This window comes from Pogona vitticeps, chromosome 1 (assembly GCF_051106095.1).
Source record: "Pogona vitticeps strain Pit_001003342236 chromosome 1, PviZW2.1, whole genome shotgun sequence".
NCBI lineage: Eukaryota > Metazoa > Chordata > Lepidosauria > Squamata > Agamidae > Pogona > Pogona vitticeps.
Window position 1 is genome coordinate 114,895,146 of NC_135783.1, and position 16,800 is coordinate 114,911,945.

General features: G+C 43.7%; 1 protein-coding gene and 1 long non-coding RNA gene across 2 annotated transcripts in view; one reads left to right on the top strand and one right to left on the bottom strand.

Moving 5' to 3' along the window:
• Positions 1-9,709, bottom strand: part of CD109 (CD109 molecule) — a 119,205-nt gene extending 109,496 nt beyond the window's left edge. The window contains exon 1 of the mRNA XM_072999675.2: positions 8,572-9,709. Within this exon, the coding sequence (XP_072855776.2) occupies positions 8,572-8,581 (10 nt within the window). The 5' untranslated portion in view covers positions 8,582-9,709. The remainder of the gene's footprint in view (positions 1-8,571) is intronic.
• A 1,902-nt stretch (positions 9,710-11,611) lies between these two features.
• On the top strand, positions 11,612-16,524 carry LOC140707070 (uncharacterized). Its single transcript, XR_012087066.2, has 2 exons — positions 11,612-11,663; positions 14,475-16,524. It is a non-coding gene; the product is annotated as an uncharacterized LOC140707070 (long non-coding RNA).
• The last annotated feature ends 276 nt before the right edge of the window (positions 16,525-16,800 follow it).

Consider the following 16,800-nt stretch of genomic DNA (forward strand, 5'->3'; position numbering starts at 1 on the left):
TGTTAAGTGCGGGATTTTCTATATGCACATTTATGGCCTCCCTGACCATAAACTACCTATCTTTTCGGTGTAAAATGATTACATCTTGTTTATTATCAAATAACTGTCCTTTGTCCTTCAAATGAAGGAACGCTGCTGATTGTGGTCCTGAGCCATTGCCCCTCCTGTGCTGGGCCATTCTCCTGTTTAGTGGCTGTCTGGTTTCTCCAATGTAGAGCTCCAAACACTCCTCTTTGCATTGGACCAGATACAGTATATTGCTCCTGTTGTGTCTGGTCTGGTCTGGTGGATGAATCTCTGCCTTAGTATGTTTGTGGGTTTGAAGTTCACAGGTATGTGGTGTTTACCAAAAATCCCTTTGAACTTTTCAGACATACCCCCCCCCCATGTAAGGAATGACCAGGTTCTTCAGTCGGCTCTGGGTCTCAGACTGTTCCATTGTCCTCCTGGGTCAAGACACTGCCTTGTTAAAGGCCCATTTTGGATATCCACAGGCCTTAAGGGCTGTCCTCTGATGTCTGTCTTCCTTTTTCTTGGCTTCTGTGGATGTGAGGATGTTTCTTGCTCTGTGGTTTAGCATCCTGTTTCTATTCCTAAGCTGCTGTTGGATCCTATCATGACTGCACAGTCCAGGAAAGCCAGCCAGTTGTCTTTGGTATCTTCCCTGGTGAACTTTATATTGGAGTCCACTGTGTCTATGTGGCCTGTGAAGGCCTATACTTCCTGAATCTTGATCTTCACCCAGGTGTTGTCCACATACCTGAACCAATGGGTCGGAGTGGTCCCCTAGAAGTGTTTGGTGCCTTCTTTTTCACTTCCTCCGTGAATAAGTTAGCATCAATGGGTGACACCGAGGAACCCATGGCACAACCTCTGTAGGTGAAGTAAGTGGTGCTCAGACACAGGTCCAGGAGCAGGCATGTCTGGTCCAGGTTGTGGCTGCTTCTGGTGGAGAGAATGTTGTCTTCTTCCAGTCTCCTTTTCACAGTTGTTAGGGCATTGGGGGTGGGAATGCTGGTGCAGAGGGAAGTGACATCAAAGGATACCATGGTTTCGTCAGTATTTAGTTTCAGTTCCCTGACCTTGGATGCAAACCCCTCTGAGATGTGAATGTGGTGATCCGAGTGTCCCACCAATGGTGCTAAGATGGTGGCCAGGTATTTAGCAATGTTATATGTTACCGAGTTTATGTTGCTGACGATGGGTCTGAGGGGGGCTCCTTCGTTGTGTCTCTTGGGAAGTCCATAAAGGCAGGGGAGGCCTCTCCAGGATTCAACCAGTGATAGGTTGCCCTGTCAATAGGCTAATGAGCCTATTCAGACCAGGGGGAAGTGAAACCAACATAGAGTTTATATCAGGTATCTCCTACCAACTCTCCTCAGACTGAAGATGAGTAGCAAAACATTTCAACCTAGCAAGAAATAAGTCCAGTTCAATGACTCAGCTTCCAGATAACCACACCTGGATGACTGAGAATCTTCACAGATATATCCCCTTGGGTGGTGCAATGTGATGTCCCACAGGGGTCAATCATTTCCCCCATTCTGTTCAACATCTATATGATCTAGGAGAGATCATCCGGACTTTGGGAGTTCATTGTCATCAGTACGCTGATGACTATCTCTCATTTTCCTCCTCAACAGTGGAAGTTCTGCAGACCCTGCAGCCCTAGCTGGCCGCAGTTATGGACTGGACAAGGGCTAACATGTTGAAACTGAATTCTGACAAGACAGAGATTCTGTTGCTTTGAGAGACTTTTGATTGACTTGGTGGCTGGCTGGCTAGCTGATTGTGATGGGATCACATTCCCCCTGAAGGATCAGGTGCAAAATCTTGGTGTGCTGCTGGACCTGGCCCTCACAATGAAGTATCAGATCTCTGCTGTGGCCCAGTCCACCTTTTACCAGCTGAGATGGATTACACACTTCCACCCCATCTCAACAGAAAATTCCTCACAACATTGGCCCACGTGCTTGTAACCTAAAAACAGACTATTGCAACACTCTCCAAATGAGGCTGTCCCTGAAGGCTGTTCAGAAGCTGCAGCTGGTGCAGAACGCTGCTCCCAGGTTGGTCTCTGGGACATCTCAATATGACCATCTAACGTCTGTCCTGGCCCATCTGCATTTGCTGCCTGTATGCTTCCAGAACAAATCCAAGGTGTTTATGTTAGTTTTTAAGGCCCTTAATGGTTTAGAAGCTTGCTGCCTGTCTGAGTGTGTCTCCCTCAAACTGCTACCGATCCCACCACCACCTCTTATATGGGAATGCTCCAGGTGGCTACCCCGGGAGAGACCCAGAGGTCTTCCACCCACAATCAAGCCTTCTTTGTGGTGGCTGTCTCACTCTGGAATTCCCTTCCTCTATAGGTGTGGCTAGCCCATCCCTCCTGGATTTCAGGAGGCAACTGAAGTCCTGTTTTTTTTCCAAGCCTTTCTTTAGTTCATGCCAAAGTAATCTTACATTCGCTTCCCAGTCCGCCTCCTGTGAATTTTTTTTGCAGCCCATGGGTTTGTTGGATCATTGCACCCATTGGTTCATGCTATAAAGGCAATCACAGTGAAAGGTGGAGAAGTGGGGGAGCAGAAAGCTCAGCTATACTTACGAGACACCAAAGCAAGTGCTCAGCCTGAAGGTTTTTATTTGGCTTTTCAGGCTAAGGAGGGTCTGTCAGGGCACTTGTGCATTTGGAAAAAAATTGCATTAAAATCTCTGCATCACAGTGGCTCTCACCTTGAATTTACATCACTCCCAATAGATTTTGATGGATCCTATACTTTCATTGAAAGAGGTCCAGGTTTACTTCAAAAGTTTAAAGTAGAGATGGGGATATTAATATTTGCAAACAAATATGAATGTCCCTGTCCCAGGTGCACCTAATGTGGGTCTGGCCCTTGGGAACAGCCCATCCACTCATGCACCACCACGCTGCCAGTGTCCCATTTTTCCCACCAATCACGGAAGTAGCTCCACTGTCTCCTGGCTCTGCTGGCCATTCCAGGCAGAAGGGGGAGGACAAGTAGTCCCACACAGCTGCTAAGTGTCCAGCTGAGCAGGGAGGCAGCAGAGCTATTTCCACAAGTTGCAGAAAGTGTGTGACACTGGCAGAGCAGCAGCACTTGAGTGGATGGTCCAGTTCCAAAGGCCAGACCCACATTAGGTGCACCTGGAACGAGGATATTTGTATTCATTTACAAATACGAATATCTCCATCCCTAGTTTAAATGTATCTCAAGATCATTTCAGAATGTATTCTTCCATATGTTGGCACAAGTTTTAAAGGATGGAAATTATGAGTTTGCCTATAGCAGGGTGTGTTCCATTTCCCATATACCAAGAAAGAGATTAGCTTGAAGTTATGGGAACTGGAGCCTCCTATATAAATGCTATTAACACTGATGCAATCATGAACGAATTAGCATACAGCATACAACAAACTGTGAAATTAGTCACACCTATAGTTAATTCATTACTAGCAAATGATCAAAAGGTGATGAGGTATTCCCTACCACATAGCCATTGATGATGGGGGAGCAGGACAAGTCAATCATGTTTGGTGAAGTACACTCCCTACAAATCCAGAACATGGAAAATTAAGATGTAATTAGTTGTTAATTTCTTTGAGTCCCTCTCCCCAAAAAGGTCCCATTACAGTTTTTAAACAGCAACTCCTTGCTTTTCCATTTCTCAGGAGTAACTAAAACAGTTACTTTTTAAACCTCTGAATAGTACAAGATGTAGGCCCACAATACAAAAACATTTCTTTCTTATCCACCTCATCTCTGACACCTACAACAGTGGCCTTAATACAGGTATCACCTTCTCCTGCATTTACATCTATGGTAGAAGATGAGGCAACTGCACAAGCCAGTACTTGTATCATGAGACATTCTTCTTTCACCATTTAATGAAGCTAGCCAGGCACATAGCTATAAAAGTAACTTTAACTGTGATACTTGAAAAACAATCCCATCGTAGTAGTGTAGTCATACTTTCAATATAATAAAATAGAAATAAGTATAATAACCTAGTTATTTTTAAGTAGTTTCTTCAAAACTTTGAACAAACAGGAAATTGACTTACAGCAAAATGGTCCCATGGGAAGAGGGAATTAGCTGCAATTTACTGACAGTGAGAAGAAGTTGCAGTCCTGATGGAAGATAATAAATGTATTGGCTGATCCCACACTCTAATATGCTGACTCCTGACCCTTCAGCAAGCTTGGATCCAAGTAATTTCAAGTTTGAAATCATGTCCAGGAACTAACAAGTAGACAGCAAAGGTCTTGTAATGAAAAAAAAAGTGCCCTATTTAGAAGCCCAGGTCGAGAGACCAGTCATATCATTTGGACCAGCAGAGGTTTCTGAGCACTTGGAATTTGGAATTGCACCCGTTTACATTGGGAATTTTTAAAAATTGGAATTACAGTCAATATATATACTGTAGTTGTTATTTTTCCCTTTAAAAACATATAAATAGGATTTTTAAAGGATTTCCCAGTTTCCTCTGACACCTTCCTGGTGACTGTGCCAAAGAAAAGGTGTGCACAACAACAGCCAGCAGTGCCTAGGTATTAGGAAATGACTATAATGGGCAGTCATTGAAGTCTGAACAGAGGAAATGCCAGCAAGAAGTGCCAGCAGCATTGAGAAAGCAGAGGACAGGTTGCATTGGGGAGTGGGCAAATACCCTGGGCAGCACTGGCAGGCAGACTGAAGTAGCAGATAGCCTGTGGTAGGTGGAAACTAGACATGGGGGTATTCGTATACAAATACAAATATGAATAACACACCCCCCCGCACAGGTGGAGATAACAAGGGTCCAGCCCCCTGGGGCCAGACTGTCCACTCACCCTTTCGCTGTTGCTGCAGGCTCCACGTCTCCCTTCCTATCGCTCCAGAGCTCGCGGTCAGCTAGCCACTCCTGGCAGGAGGCGGGACAACGAGCCTCCCTGCGAGGTTAAAGAGTGGCTCGCAGACCGGGTCCTCCGGAGCGAGTGCAAGAGAGCGCTTTCTCTAGTGGAAACTATGCCTGGAGCACAGCACAGCTGAGTAAGTGGGCACAATCTCAGATTACCCATTAAAAGGAAAAAAGGGGCTTAAAAGGGGCTTCAGGGAAGACCAGCAATGGTAGGTTGACCTTAAGGAAAAGAATTTTTTCTACAAATCCAGGTTTCAGGTAAGAGTGGTGTGAATTGACAGTATCCCCTGCCTGAGAAAACGCACCTACTGGCACACGTAGTTGGTGGGCAAGAGAGCAGTCCTGCTGCTACCTTGGCCAGATGTCCCCAAACAGTCTCCTTCTCAGTCCAGTAAGACAAGGGATCAATCTCTTTTGGCTTGCAGGGCTCCTGAATGTATGCCTCTACCTTTGCCATTTCCTTCCTCTGGGGTGGTGGTGTCTCTGGAGGACAAGTCCATGTCATGATCATCAAGACAGTGTCCCAGAAAACTTGTCCTGTTTTTGCAGGAGTGAGGGACTTGGACTTTAGAATACAGTTACTGGCACTGTTGTTTGGGGTGCTATGAACATTGCCAGTTTCGTCCTACTTCGTGTGACCCCCTCAGTGCTAGCTCTATCTTCTTCACTAGCAGCTGTTGTATGTAATGGAAAGTTGGCTGGCATTGCCCCACTCTTACTGCTGCTTAATATCCATTGCCCACTGTTTAATTCAGGGGTCCGAGAGTGTTACTGCAACATACTCTTCCTTATTCCACAAGGAGGCAAACCTGGAGTGGAGCAGGTCCTTTAACTTGCTAACCAGGGCCACCTTTTCAGGCCTGAAAAAGTGGTGTTTTTCCTCTGCGAAATCCCTTATCTAGCTAGGCTAAGCTAGACTGTCTCCCATCCTGGCTAAGGATGACTGTCTCCCAATTCATGACCTCTGTTGCGGAGGCCATAGACCGCTTGACCCATAATGCCCCACTCTTCTCTGCCTGGAGGAGCAGCCAGAGCAATGGAAGTCTCCAGTGCCAAATTATGGAATGCCCTTTGCTGCTCTTTCAAGCAGGTAGAAAGTGGAGTTCGCTCAAGCTGCCACATCCTGTGTTGGGTAGAGCAGTGGCACTCCAGGAGGTGTTTGTTTTATAGTTGGAGTTGTGAACCCACTATTTTACACTGGCCACGGGGATTGGATCAGAAGAGATAAATCACTGAAATGGATGGGTTTTTTGGCAATAGAAGTGAGTGGCCTTAACCGGGAAGCAACGTGACCATGAGAAATGGCCGGCAGGGGTCAGTTTGAACCTTTTGATCAAGCAGCCGAAGAGTGGGACTCTTATATAACACGTTTTGAGATTTATTTGACTACTCAGGGAATTGCAGAGTCGGGCCTTCAGAAGGCTACCTTTTTTAGCGTGTATGGGAGACAAACATTTGAGATTGCCAGGGCACTTATTGCATCAGCGTTGCTGCAGGGAACGCCCTTTAATGTTGTTAAAGAGAAGTTGAAGAATTGAAGACAGGGGTGACCGGAGACAGGATAACTCCTGAGGGGGAAATAACTCCTGAAGTAGAGATGAGGAGTGACCCAATCATGACAAACAATGAAGGACAGATTGAGACCAATGTAGCGGAAGAACCGAGGCGCTCACAACAGGTGAGGGCCCAACCAAAATATTTAAAGGATTTTGGTTGTAGCTACATTTTTATCTTTCACTGCAGATGGAGACAGCAGCCACGAAATTAAAAGACACCTGCTTCTTGGGAGGAAAGCGATGACAGACCTCGACAGCATCTTAAAAAGCAGAGACATCACCTTGCCAACAAAAGTCCGAATAGTCAAAGCTATGGTTTTTCCTGTCGTGATGTATGGAAGTGAGAGCTGGACCATAAAGAAAGCAGATCGCCGAAGAATTGATGCCTTTGAATTGTGGTGCTGGAGGAGACTCTTGAGAGTCCCCTGGACTGCAAGAAGAACAAACCTATCAGTTCTAAAGGAAAATCAACCCTGAGTGCTCACTGGAAGGACAGATCCTGAAGCTGAGGCTCCAGTACTTTGGCCATCTCATGAGAAGAAAAGAGTCCTTGGAAAAAACCTTGATGTTAGGAAGGTGTGATGGCAAGAGGAGAAGGGGACGACCGAGGATGAGATGGCTGGACAGTGTCTGCGAAGCAACCAACGTGAAATTGACACAACTACGGGAAGCAGTGGAAGATAGGAGGGCCTGGCGTGCTCTGTCCATGGGGTCACGAAGAGTCGGACACGACTAAACGAATAAACGACGACATTTTTATCTGGGGGGGGGAAGGGGTGTTATGTAGTGATGTGGATGTGGGAGAGTTTTTTGCTCAGCTGCTGGGCTGTCAGCCAGCTGCAGGTAATGGTGAGTGGGGTGGTCCGTGTGGTATAAATGGCGCATATATGTTACTGTGTTTGTTCTCTGTCTTATCTTGCTGTTGACATCTGTTGAATAAAGGCATGTGATTTATAGTTGGAGTCATGAACAACAAACTGTTTTACACATTGTATTTTAAATTTTGATTAGGCAACCACATCATGTCCTAAAGAAAAGCAGAACAGAGGTGTGGGGGGGGGTGGAATTGGGTGTGCTTGACATATGCTATTACTCCTTTGTCATCTCTGATGTGGGAAGGAGCAGAAATGGTGGTGAGAACAATCCCGGAGATCCCCAGCATTGACTGGATAATTCCAGACCTCTGGAACTGACATTATCATAAGAGGATTTGGAACACTTTGCCTTATGCATGATTTAGCAATATACTGTACTGTGCACTGCTTTGCTGACTGCACCCTCTGGGATTTCATACTTTTGTTCGTTTCTGGGGTTGAGCCATTTTCACCAAATCAACACAGATGAAGATTTTGACTTCAGGGCATAAAGACCTTACCCAGCAGCAACCAATGGCTACCTTTTGTGCAATCCCCTCCTTGATAATTCCATATCCTACATTTTAAATTTCTTACCTTAGAATATTCCCTTTTATATGAATTGAATAATGAGTTGGAATAGATGGTAGCATACCTAAGGTTAAATTATACCAGACTAATATATAGGAAGAGGGCCTGTTTTAATTTTTATAGACTGTGCACCTGACAAAAGCCTTAAAGTGGTTTTCATATAAATGCTAAAAAACAAGGACAATCAATATAATTCCGAAAAGAATATTGCCAGTCACAAATATGACACAACAGGCAAACTAGACAGAATCAACCTGTTCAAATATTCAAAAATCAAGATCCTAAAATAATGCTAATGGCCAACCGTAAAAAAAACTGAAGCAATAGCACCAGCAGTAAAATTAAGGCCTGATTAAAAGTTTGAACATTTAATCCTATAAATAGCTGCATCAGCTGAAAAGAAGTTAAGTGGAGGCAGACTGAGCCAAATCAGGCATGGGTTTGGGAAAACCACAGTCATCCTTAAACAGCAAGGGAGGAGTGCCGTTTGCAAGGCAAAAAAAAGAAACAACTGGGGGAGGAGGAATGCATCTCGGTTTATATGCATCTTCCTCATTATCCTCTGAAAAAGGAACTGCATGGTGTTAACGAATTACAATAGATAGGGTGGGGGTGCGAATACTAAGCAAGGGAAAGGTGAATTCACTCACATTCACTCATTGTGAAGTTGTGCCAGGAAATTTAGGTTTCCCTGGGTCTCTTCTTCACCGACGACACAGGCGCGGGGGGTGGGGGCGTGGGGAGGAGCCTGAGCCTTGTCAGCTGCTTGTTCTATTTATCGCCCTGCAGTTTGTACCATTACAAAGGCACTGCCAAATAAGCTATAAACAAAGGTTTTCTTCCTCATTTCAACTCGTTATCTTTAAAACAAAAACCCTCTTGCCCAGAGAGATAAGCTTTTCTTTCTGTTTTTAAGCTGTAAAAGAAGGGGGGGAGGGGTGTTATCCTTATCCTCTTTCCTGAGGCAAGCAATGAGAGAGATAGTGTTTGAAGTGGCCAAGCACCACTTTGTGTTTGCTTGTATATGATTCATCTTCCCTCTCTGCATCAGTTCATGCAATCAAATGTCTGAACCAGTGCAAATGGAATATTAAAAAAAAAGTCACTCCAGTGGTGGAGGGGAAAGGCTACAGGTTCAGGGAGAGCAGGGCTGATTCACATCTCCTTTCACTTCATGTGGTCAGGAAAAATAATGCAAATCAGCCCATTCCAAACCCACAATATTTCCCACATTTTAAATCAAGGGGGTCACTCCCTGAGTTCGCCAAGGCTAATCCCTGACAGGCCAGTGATAATGCTATATCAACAGGCATCAAGAATAATACAACATAAAAGCTCTTTTTAATGGGAAGGACTATTGGTATGGCAAGTGGTATATTCTGCTTTTCTTCCAATGTGTTCAAGTTGGATACTCCACACCTCCTATATTAGCCTTCCTAATAGTTCTTTCCTCCCCCACACATCTGTCCGCAGAAACATTGTGCAAAATACTGTAAAGTACATTATAAGATAGGTCACCTAGGAATTCATACCAAGCATCCAGCACTTGAGCTCTCGCATTACAGTACAGTAGTTTGCTGGACCTCTTCTACAAATGACTGCAATTGTTGAATACATTCTCCTTTCTGTAAAGATAATGTTGCTGTGTATTTCAGCAGGGCAGGGCATTTTAAAATAATCAGCAATTACCAACATAGCCATTAGCTTGACTCTTGGCAGCTCTGTAAAGAACAAAGGAGGATCATAAGTAGAGTCTCTTTATGTTGCAGTGGATGCAGGAAAATGGGCTGAGGCTGAACCCAGACAAAACAGAGGTTCTGAGGGTGGGTGCCCCCATGGTGGGTGGTTTGGGTGATTCCCTCTCGTTTGGGGGGATGACCCTTGCCACAAAGAGTGGGCTCCGTAGCTTGGTGATCCATCTGGACCTGCCGCTCACCATGGAAACGCAGGTGGCGTCAGTGGTCCTCACCGCCTCTTTCCACCTTTGGCAGATAGCCCGGCTGCGACCCTATCTCGATATGGGGGTGCTCACTACCTTGGTATATGCACTCGTAATCTCAATGCGCTCTATGTGGGGCTGCCTTTGAGGTTGATGCGGAAACTCCAAGTGGTGCAGAATGCGGCGGCCAGACTCCTTACTGGAGCGAGAAAATACCAGCATATTTCTCCTATTCTGGCCGTATTGCACTGGCTGCCTATTTGGTTCCACATTTACTTCAAAGTCTTAATGCTTACTTATAAGGCCCTAAACGGTTTAGGGCCTCAATATTTGGCAGAACGCATACTCCCACCAAGGTCTACCCGTATCACCCAAGCAAGTCAGGAGGTGAGGCTGAGGAGCTTGATGCCGAGGGAGGCCCGGAAGGAGAAAACAAGAAACCAGGCCTTCTCGGCAGTAGCTCCTCACCTCTGGAACAATCTCCCTCCAGAGATTCATGTGGCCCCTTCGCTGGATATCTTTAAAAACCAATTAAAAACATGGATGTTCACGCAGGCCTTCCCTCCAGCTAATATTTGATTTTTATTTCTTTTTTCTCCTCTCTTCTTTTTCCCTTCTTGAAGAATTTATTATCTGATGTAATAATTTCCTAGTGCTAATAATTTTTATAAGTCATTTTATATATGTACTTGGAAGCCACCTAGAGTGGTCATAAGACCAGATAGGCGGGATATAAATAAAATAAATAAATAAATAAAAGAAAAATATGTTGTTCACCTCTTCACACCCTAATATGAGATTTATTCTTGTATAATGGTTGCTGCTAGTGAGAGACTCCCTGTGGTTTTTCTGTGGAGAAAACAGGGAGGGTTCGTCATACTGTTCCATCTTTGGGGGGAGTTTCCCTGTCTGATTAGCTTGAAAATATTTCCATACTTCAAGTTACAGAATATCCTATAACCATAACTACTACCTTGTTTCCCCAAAAATAAGACCTAACCTGAAAATAAGCCCTAATATGATTATTCAGGATGCTTTTAATATAAGTCCTACCCCAAAAACAAGCCCCAGTTAAGTGAAACCCTGCCCTCCACCATTGTGCAGCAACCAGAAGAAGATGAGATGACTCTATTTGAATACATGTAGATTGTTGTACATGAAAAAAGTAAAACATCCCCTGAGCAGTAGCCCCTCAGCCATCCAAAGCATAATCTGTTTGTAGACTGGGTAGGATTTATAGTCCAACATAACAAGTGCCAGGTTGGCTGCAATTCAATAGACAGATATTCTCATTATTAGTAATTGTGCGGAAAGCTGAACTGTCGCAGAACTCCACCTAGTGTACTGAATATATTGAAGAGAATATGCATCAATATTGTAAAATGTTGGCCAAATTAAAGGTGAGAGAGAAACAATATATTGGACTACCTTACATGTGAGTAATTTAAGAAATAGAAGACTGGGTAGTCCTCTTGTCAGCCACTTCACATAATTCAATCACACGATGAGAGATTTAATATTCTGTGTTGTGGATATGGTTCCTGTTAACTATGAGAGGTCCTTACTGAGGAGGGAAATTGCCTGGGTGTTGAGGTTGAACACTTAGCCCCTTTTGGACTAAATGAAGAAATAGGTGTCTTGCCCTTACTATAGCACAGCCCCCACTGCCTCGCTGATTATCTCACTGTCCTTGACTCATCTGCCAGCTGAGAATAAGTAGATACCACCCCTTCTGTATTTGCACTTTGGATTAACATTGGAGCTGGTAGAGACCAAACGAGAAGCAAAAGTTCTAAAAGCTTGGTATGTATCTTATATGCTATCCTTAAGCTGTACTAGGGTCTTATGTGCATATTTATTAATACCTTATATTATTAACTGTATCGTCGTCGTTTAGTCGTTTAGTCGTGTCCGACTCTTCGTGACCCCATGGACCAGAGCACGCCAGGCCCTCCTATCTTCTACTGCCTCCCGGAGTTGTGCCAAATTCATGTTGGTTGCTTCGCAGACACTGTCCAGCCATCTCATCCTCGGTCGTCCCCTTCTCCTCTTGCCTTCACACTTTCCCAACATCAAAGTCTTTTCCAGGGAGTCTTTTCTTCTCATTAGATGGCCAAAGTACTGGAGCCTCAGCTTCAGGATCTGTCCTTCCAGTGAGCACTCAGGATTGATTTCCTTTAGAATTGAGAGGTTTGTTCTCCTTGCAGTCCAGGGGATTCTCAAGAGTCTCCTCCAGCACCACAATTCAAAGGCATCAATTCGTCGGCGGTCTGCTCTCTTTATGGTCCAGCTCTCACTTCCATATATTAACTGTATAGATAAGAAAAAAGAGTTGTAACTGTCCCAAGCGAGCAGTTTCTAAATTATTATTTTTAAAATTATTTTATGCTTAACTCTTGAAGAAAGTCATCGCCGAAACATATTGCGCCTGAGCTTTTTAGGTAAGAATAAAATCTCCATTGCCAACATTTTTACATGTCTTGAGACTCAGTCTCCCATTTGTACTTTTACTACAAGTGGACATACCTGCTCCCTCTGCTTTGTTGGACCTTAAAGGCTAACATATTTATTTCTGTGTGAGATTTTCGTGGATCAAATCCCGCTTCTTCAGACACAAGAAGTGCAAATTCAAATCCTCTGGCTTAATCCTGGGAAATGGCTATAGAATTGCAGATTCATTGGCAACATATTTAGGAATATGTCCAATTGAACTATTTCGACTAGACATACACAGCATGCTCTGTTTTTAAAAAAATGTTTTTACTATGGAAGCCTGAATGAGTGAATGGAAAAAAATATTATAATGCGACATGGCAATTGCATACTGTCAGGAAAGGAGGAACTGTTCTCAGAAAAGTGAGGACTTTTTTCTTCCTGCTCTAAGGATAATCTCAATATACCCATAACGTGCTCCATTCAGCTAGTCACTAACGTAAGTATTTCCAATATCATATAAATCCTTCTTTGAAACAATAGCTACAGATATTTGCAGACCTCGGATTAAAGTGAAATGGGAAGGATCTAGAGAACACTGCTTGATACTCGGCATTGTTTTTCCCTGGTGCCACATAGCAGCTTCTTTGGAAACTGAGGGGCATTGTAAATGAAGTCAAATAAGCTGTTTGTTTACCTCACCCAGTTGGTGGCCAGGATACTACTCTGGGTAACTTACAATGGAAACATCAACAATTAAGCTAAAATTCAATAATAAAGCAAATAAAATGTTAAATGAGAAAACAAACAAAAACCATTTCTGAAATATATAATAAAATCTGTACTAAGGTACAAGATGGCAACAGCCCAAACAATCAGCCAATAAAATCATTAAAAAATGAGAGAAACAGAGCGAAAGATTAATTAAACAGGGGCAGGAGATTCATTTTAACAGATGAATCCAAGGGAGAAGTACTATCCAACACGAAGATTGGCTTGATAGCAGCTGCAGGATACTGGCCATTTCTCTGTCAGATGCCTTGAAACACAGAGCCAGTGTGGCTTAAAAAGAACTTAGTGTTGTATTTGAAGTAAAGGACAACCTAGCTTTGGTTTACAAATGTAACAAAGCAGTGGATGAAAAAGTAAAATAGGACGGCAGCTAGGCATGCTGTTGGAGAAGGGACAGGGTAATGTTCTCAAACTAAACCCTGTACCGAGAGTTGGAATTCACCCAACAAGGCTGAACTGATTCCTTCTTCTTGGCTTCCTTCAGCAGTGTATATGTGAGAGATATCAGATGATGAGCAAAAGATTTCATACGCTGCCTCCCACTGGCTGAACACTTTGAGATGATGATTTACCCAATGCCTCTGAGCCAGTCCTCAGAGAGGTCAACATTTGATCTGGATCCAGGCACAGTGTTCCTTTCATCCTTGCTATGGGGACTTTGTAGCTCTCGGTATCTTGATTTACTAGAGCTCCTGTCTTCTTTTGACACAGGTCAGGCTGTCCGGGTTTGACAGAAAAGGAACTGGAGTTTAGCCACATTGGGTTCCCCAAATCTGGTCTGCCCAGTTCTTTATTTTATTTACTGTATAATATTTTTACCCTGCCTTTCTCCTGGACATAAATACATTTTAAAAGACAATATTTAAAAGTAAAAAACAGTAAGTTATACAAATATTTAAAATAATTAAAAACACATTATATTAAAATATTAAATAAAAACAATTTTACAACCCTTCTTAGACAGCCTGGCACTAAGACTTGCACTGGTTATTTTCTCAGCAGCATCTACACTGAAAACACATGGAACAGACAGTGTTGGCATAGTTCTAGTTAAAATGTCTTAAAGAGAATAGTCTTAAATATATTAATGTAGATATTGAAATTCTCAGCTCAACCATGAGGGCTGCCATGTTTGGAATGAACCCCTGTGGCCTACAAATCTCTGTGTATTCAGGTGCAAATTGTGTCTAGTTGCTAGATGTTGGAGAGGAACCATATGGGATCTTAATAATTACAGCTCTGATAGATCATTTCATAAATGTTTTTTTAACAAATTAAAATATGCCATCAATTAATTAGATGGTATATTTAATATATATTTGTAATGCAAATGTTTATACAAATTATACATGTCAAACAGCATCATAAAATTGTGTTTACTATTTACAGTTGAAAATATTTATCACTGGCCTTCGATGGCATCCTTCAGTCTCGAAAGACTATGGTATCGTGCTCTGTGTCGAGGACTTGGAAAAGCGTCTAGTGTGGCTGAGGAGGTCAATTCGAGAGTGACAATCCCTTTCACATGGAAGACAAATACAATCTGTCCCCTGTCCAGCTCCCTGATTTTGCTGCTTTCGTAACTGCCTCTTTGCCTCGGCCTGCTGGACAAGGGTCTCTTCAAATTGGGAGTGGCCATGATGCACTGGCCTTACAACTCAAACAAAGCTTCAGAAAGATTAGAAACCAAAAGGGAACACAAGAAGAAAAAGATAATTCAAAAAACCTCTCTGACACCACAGTTGCTATTGAGTCCTCATAGCAGGGTCAACCCAGTATTAAAAACCATTAAAAACAAAGGCTGAGTAAACAGAGATCCTGCCTGACTTTGATAGGGAGGGAATCACCCATTTGGAACGCTGCCGCTACAGGGAATGTTTTATCCTGTGATCCAGCCATCCTACTGTCTCTTGGTAGTAGGATACATAAATAGACCACTTAAGGAGATTACAAAATTATGGGCAGGTTCATAAAGTAACATTTCAGATACCCTATCCCAAAACCATTTTGTGAAGGCATTCGGTGCCTTAAGGTGCTTCTTGCAAAAATCTGCCAGGAGACTAGCCTTAAGTGGCCATAGATTCTCCCCTTGGCCCTCACAGTACTAATCATAACCGCCAGAGGAAAACAGAAACTATCACCCTTTGAGCATGTACTTGGCCACTCCTGGCCCTTGGTTTCTGGTCCAGGAGCCCAGAGGGGGGAGGTAGTGTATGAAGAGGCATTGTTTTCTCCATTTGTGCGGTCTCTGTCTTGTTTCTTGTCTTCTTCTCATTCTGCAGCCCTCCAGGAATGTCCATTCAGCCTTGATGGCCCAGCCCATAACTTTGAACCTGGAGATTGGGTGGTCGTGAAACAGTGGGAGCAGCTGCCAGCTAAACAGCCGTTGAAACTCTGCTGGAGCACTCCTGCTGACTACTGACACAGCAATCAAGGTTTCCGGAGTAAAACTGTGGATATATCACACCAGAGTGAAGAAGGTCAAACCTTACAAGGAGTGGACAGGGAACCCTATTACTGTTCAGGATCTTAGGCTTTTGTTCAAAGGACAGTGATACCTTCCAGATGCCTGTGGACCCATGGGTTATTTGTATTGTTATTGCAATTGCTTCTAAATTTGTTTCTTCTGTTTTCTCCACCAGTTTCCCTGGTTTTGGGGCTGTGGCCCCTCCCCTATCTATTCCATTTTGTGATCTCACTACATGCCGGCTGGGAACATAACTTGTTTCATCAATTAGTGAATGGTGTATCTCAGGTTGTTAATGCTGCTGACTGTTGGGTGTGCAGCCATGGAGCATCTAGTGGCACACAGGGCTGGCCCATCACACCCATGGGGGCCCTAACACTGAGAGGCTGGAACCGCATCTGGGTTCAAGGGGCAGGTGGCAAATGTGTAACCTGTCTCTTTGATTCTATCAAAGAGTGACCATTAGCTGCCCTTTGCATGCAGTGGTATCCAGATGTTACCAGAGACCTTGCCCTGTTAGCATGGTTGACTAATTGGCTCCCTGGATGGGGATGGGTACGGTTATTATTTACTGGGTCTAATCTGTTGCTGTATTCAGGCCACCCTCGCCATTCTGCAATGTATTTGCTCTTGCCAAATGCACCCCTCTTTTTATGAAATGAAATGCCTTCATGGACGTTGATGCTACATGCTTATTGCAGCTTCTAGAAAGGGGACTGTAAGAAGGAAGCAAAAGACAACGTTCCTTAGCGATAAGCTGCTCTGTGCATGGGTAGCTGCTTTGCTGAAATGTGAGAAACTAACCAATACATAGATTCCTCAAAGACCTATCAACTGCTGCATACTTTTGTTCTTTTTTTTAGAACTGTATAAAAACTTGAACCCTGTTGATCTTGGGGTCCCCACCCTACTGGGCACCCCAGTGCACCCTTATTTTACCTGAATAAACCTGTTGCCCTTTCCTCCAAGAAACTGTCTGCTTATTATTATTGCTCAAGACTTGGTTTAATAGAATAAGTTAAGACACTGAGCTCTGGGAGTAACAATCCTACTTGGAAATAAATAGCATTTTGGACCCCGTGGAGCAGTCCAGGGCAATCTATTTCCCAGCAATCACAGGGCATATGGGGAATTGTGTTCCATCCTTGATCTGTGCCCATGTCGGACCTTTTCGGTACAGCTATAGGGCTGCTACTTTTGGGGGCTGCCTCTCACACACACACACACACACACACACACACACACACA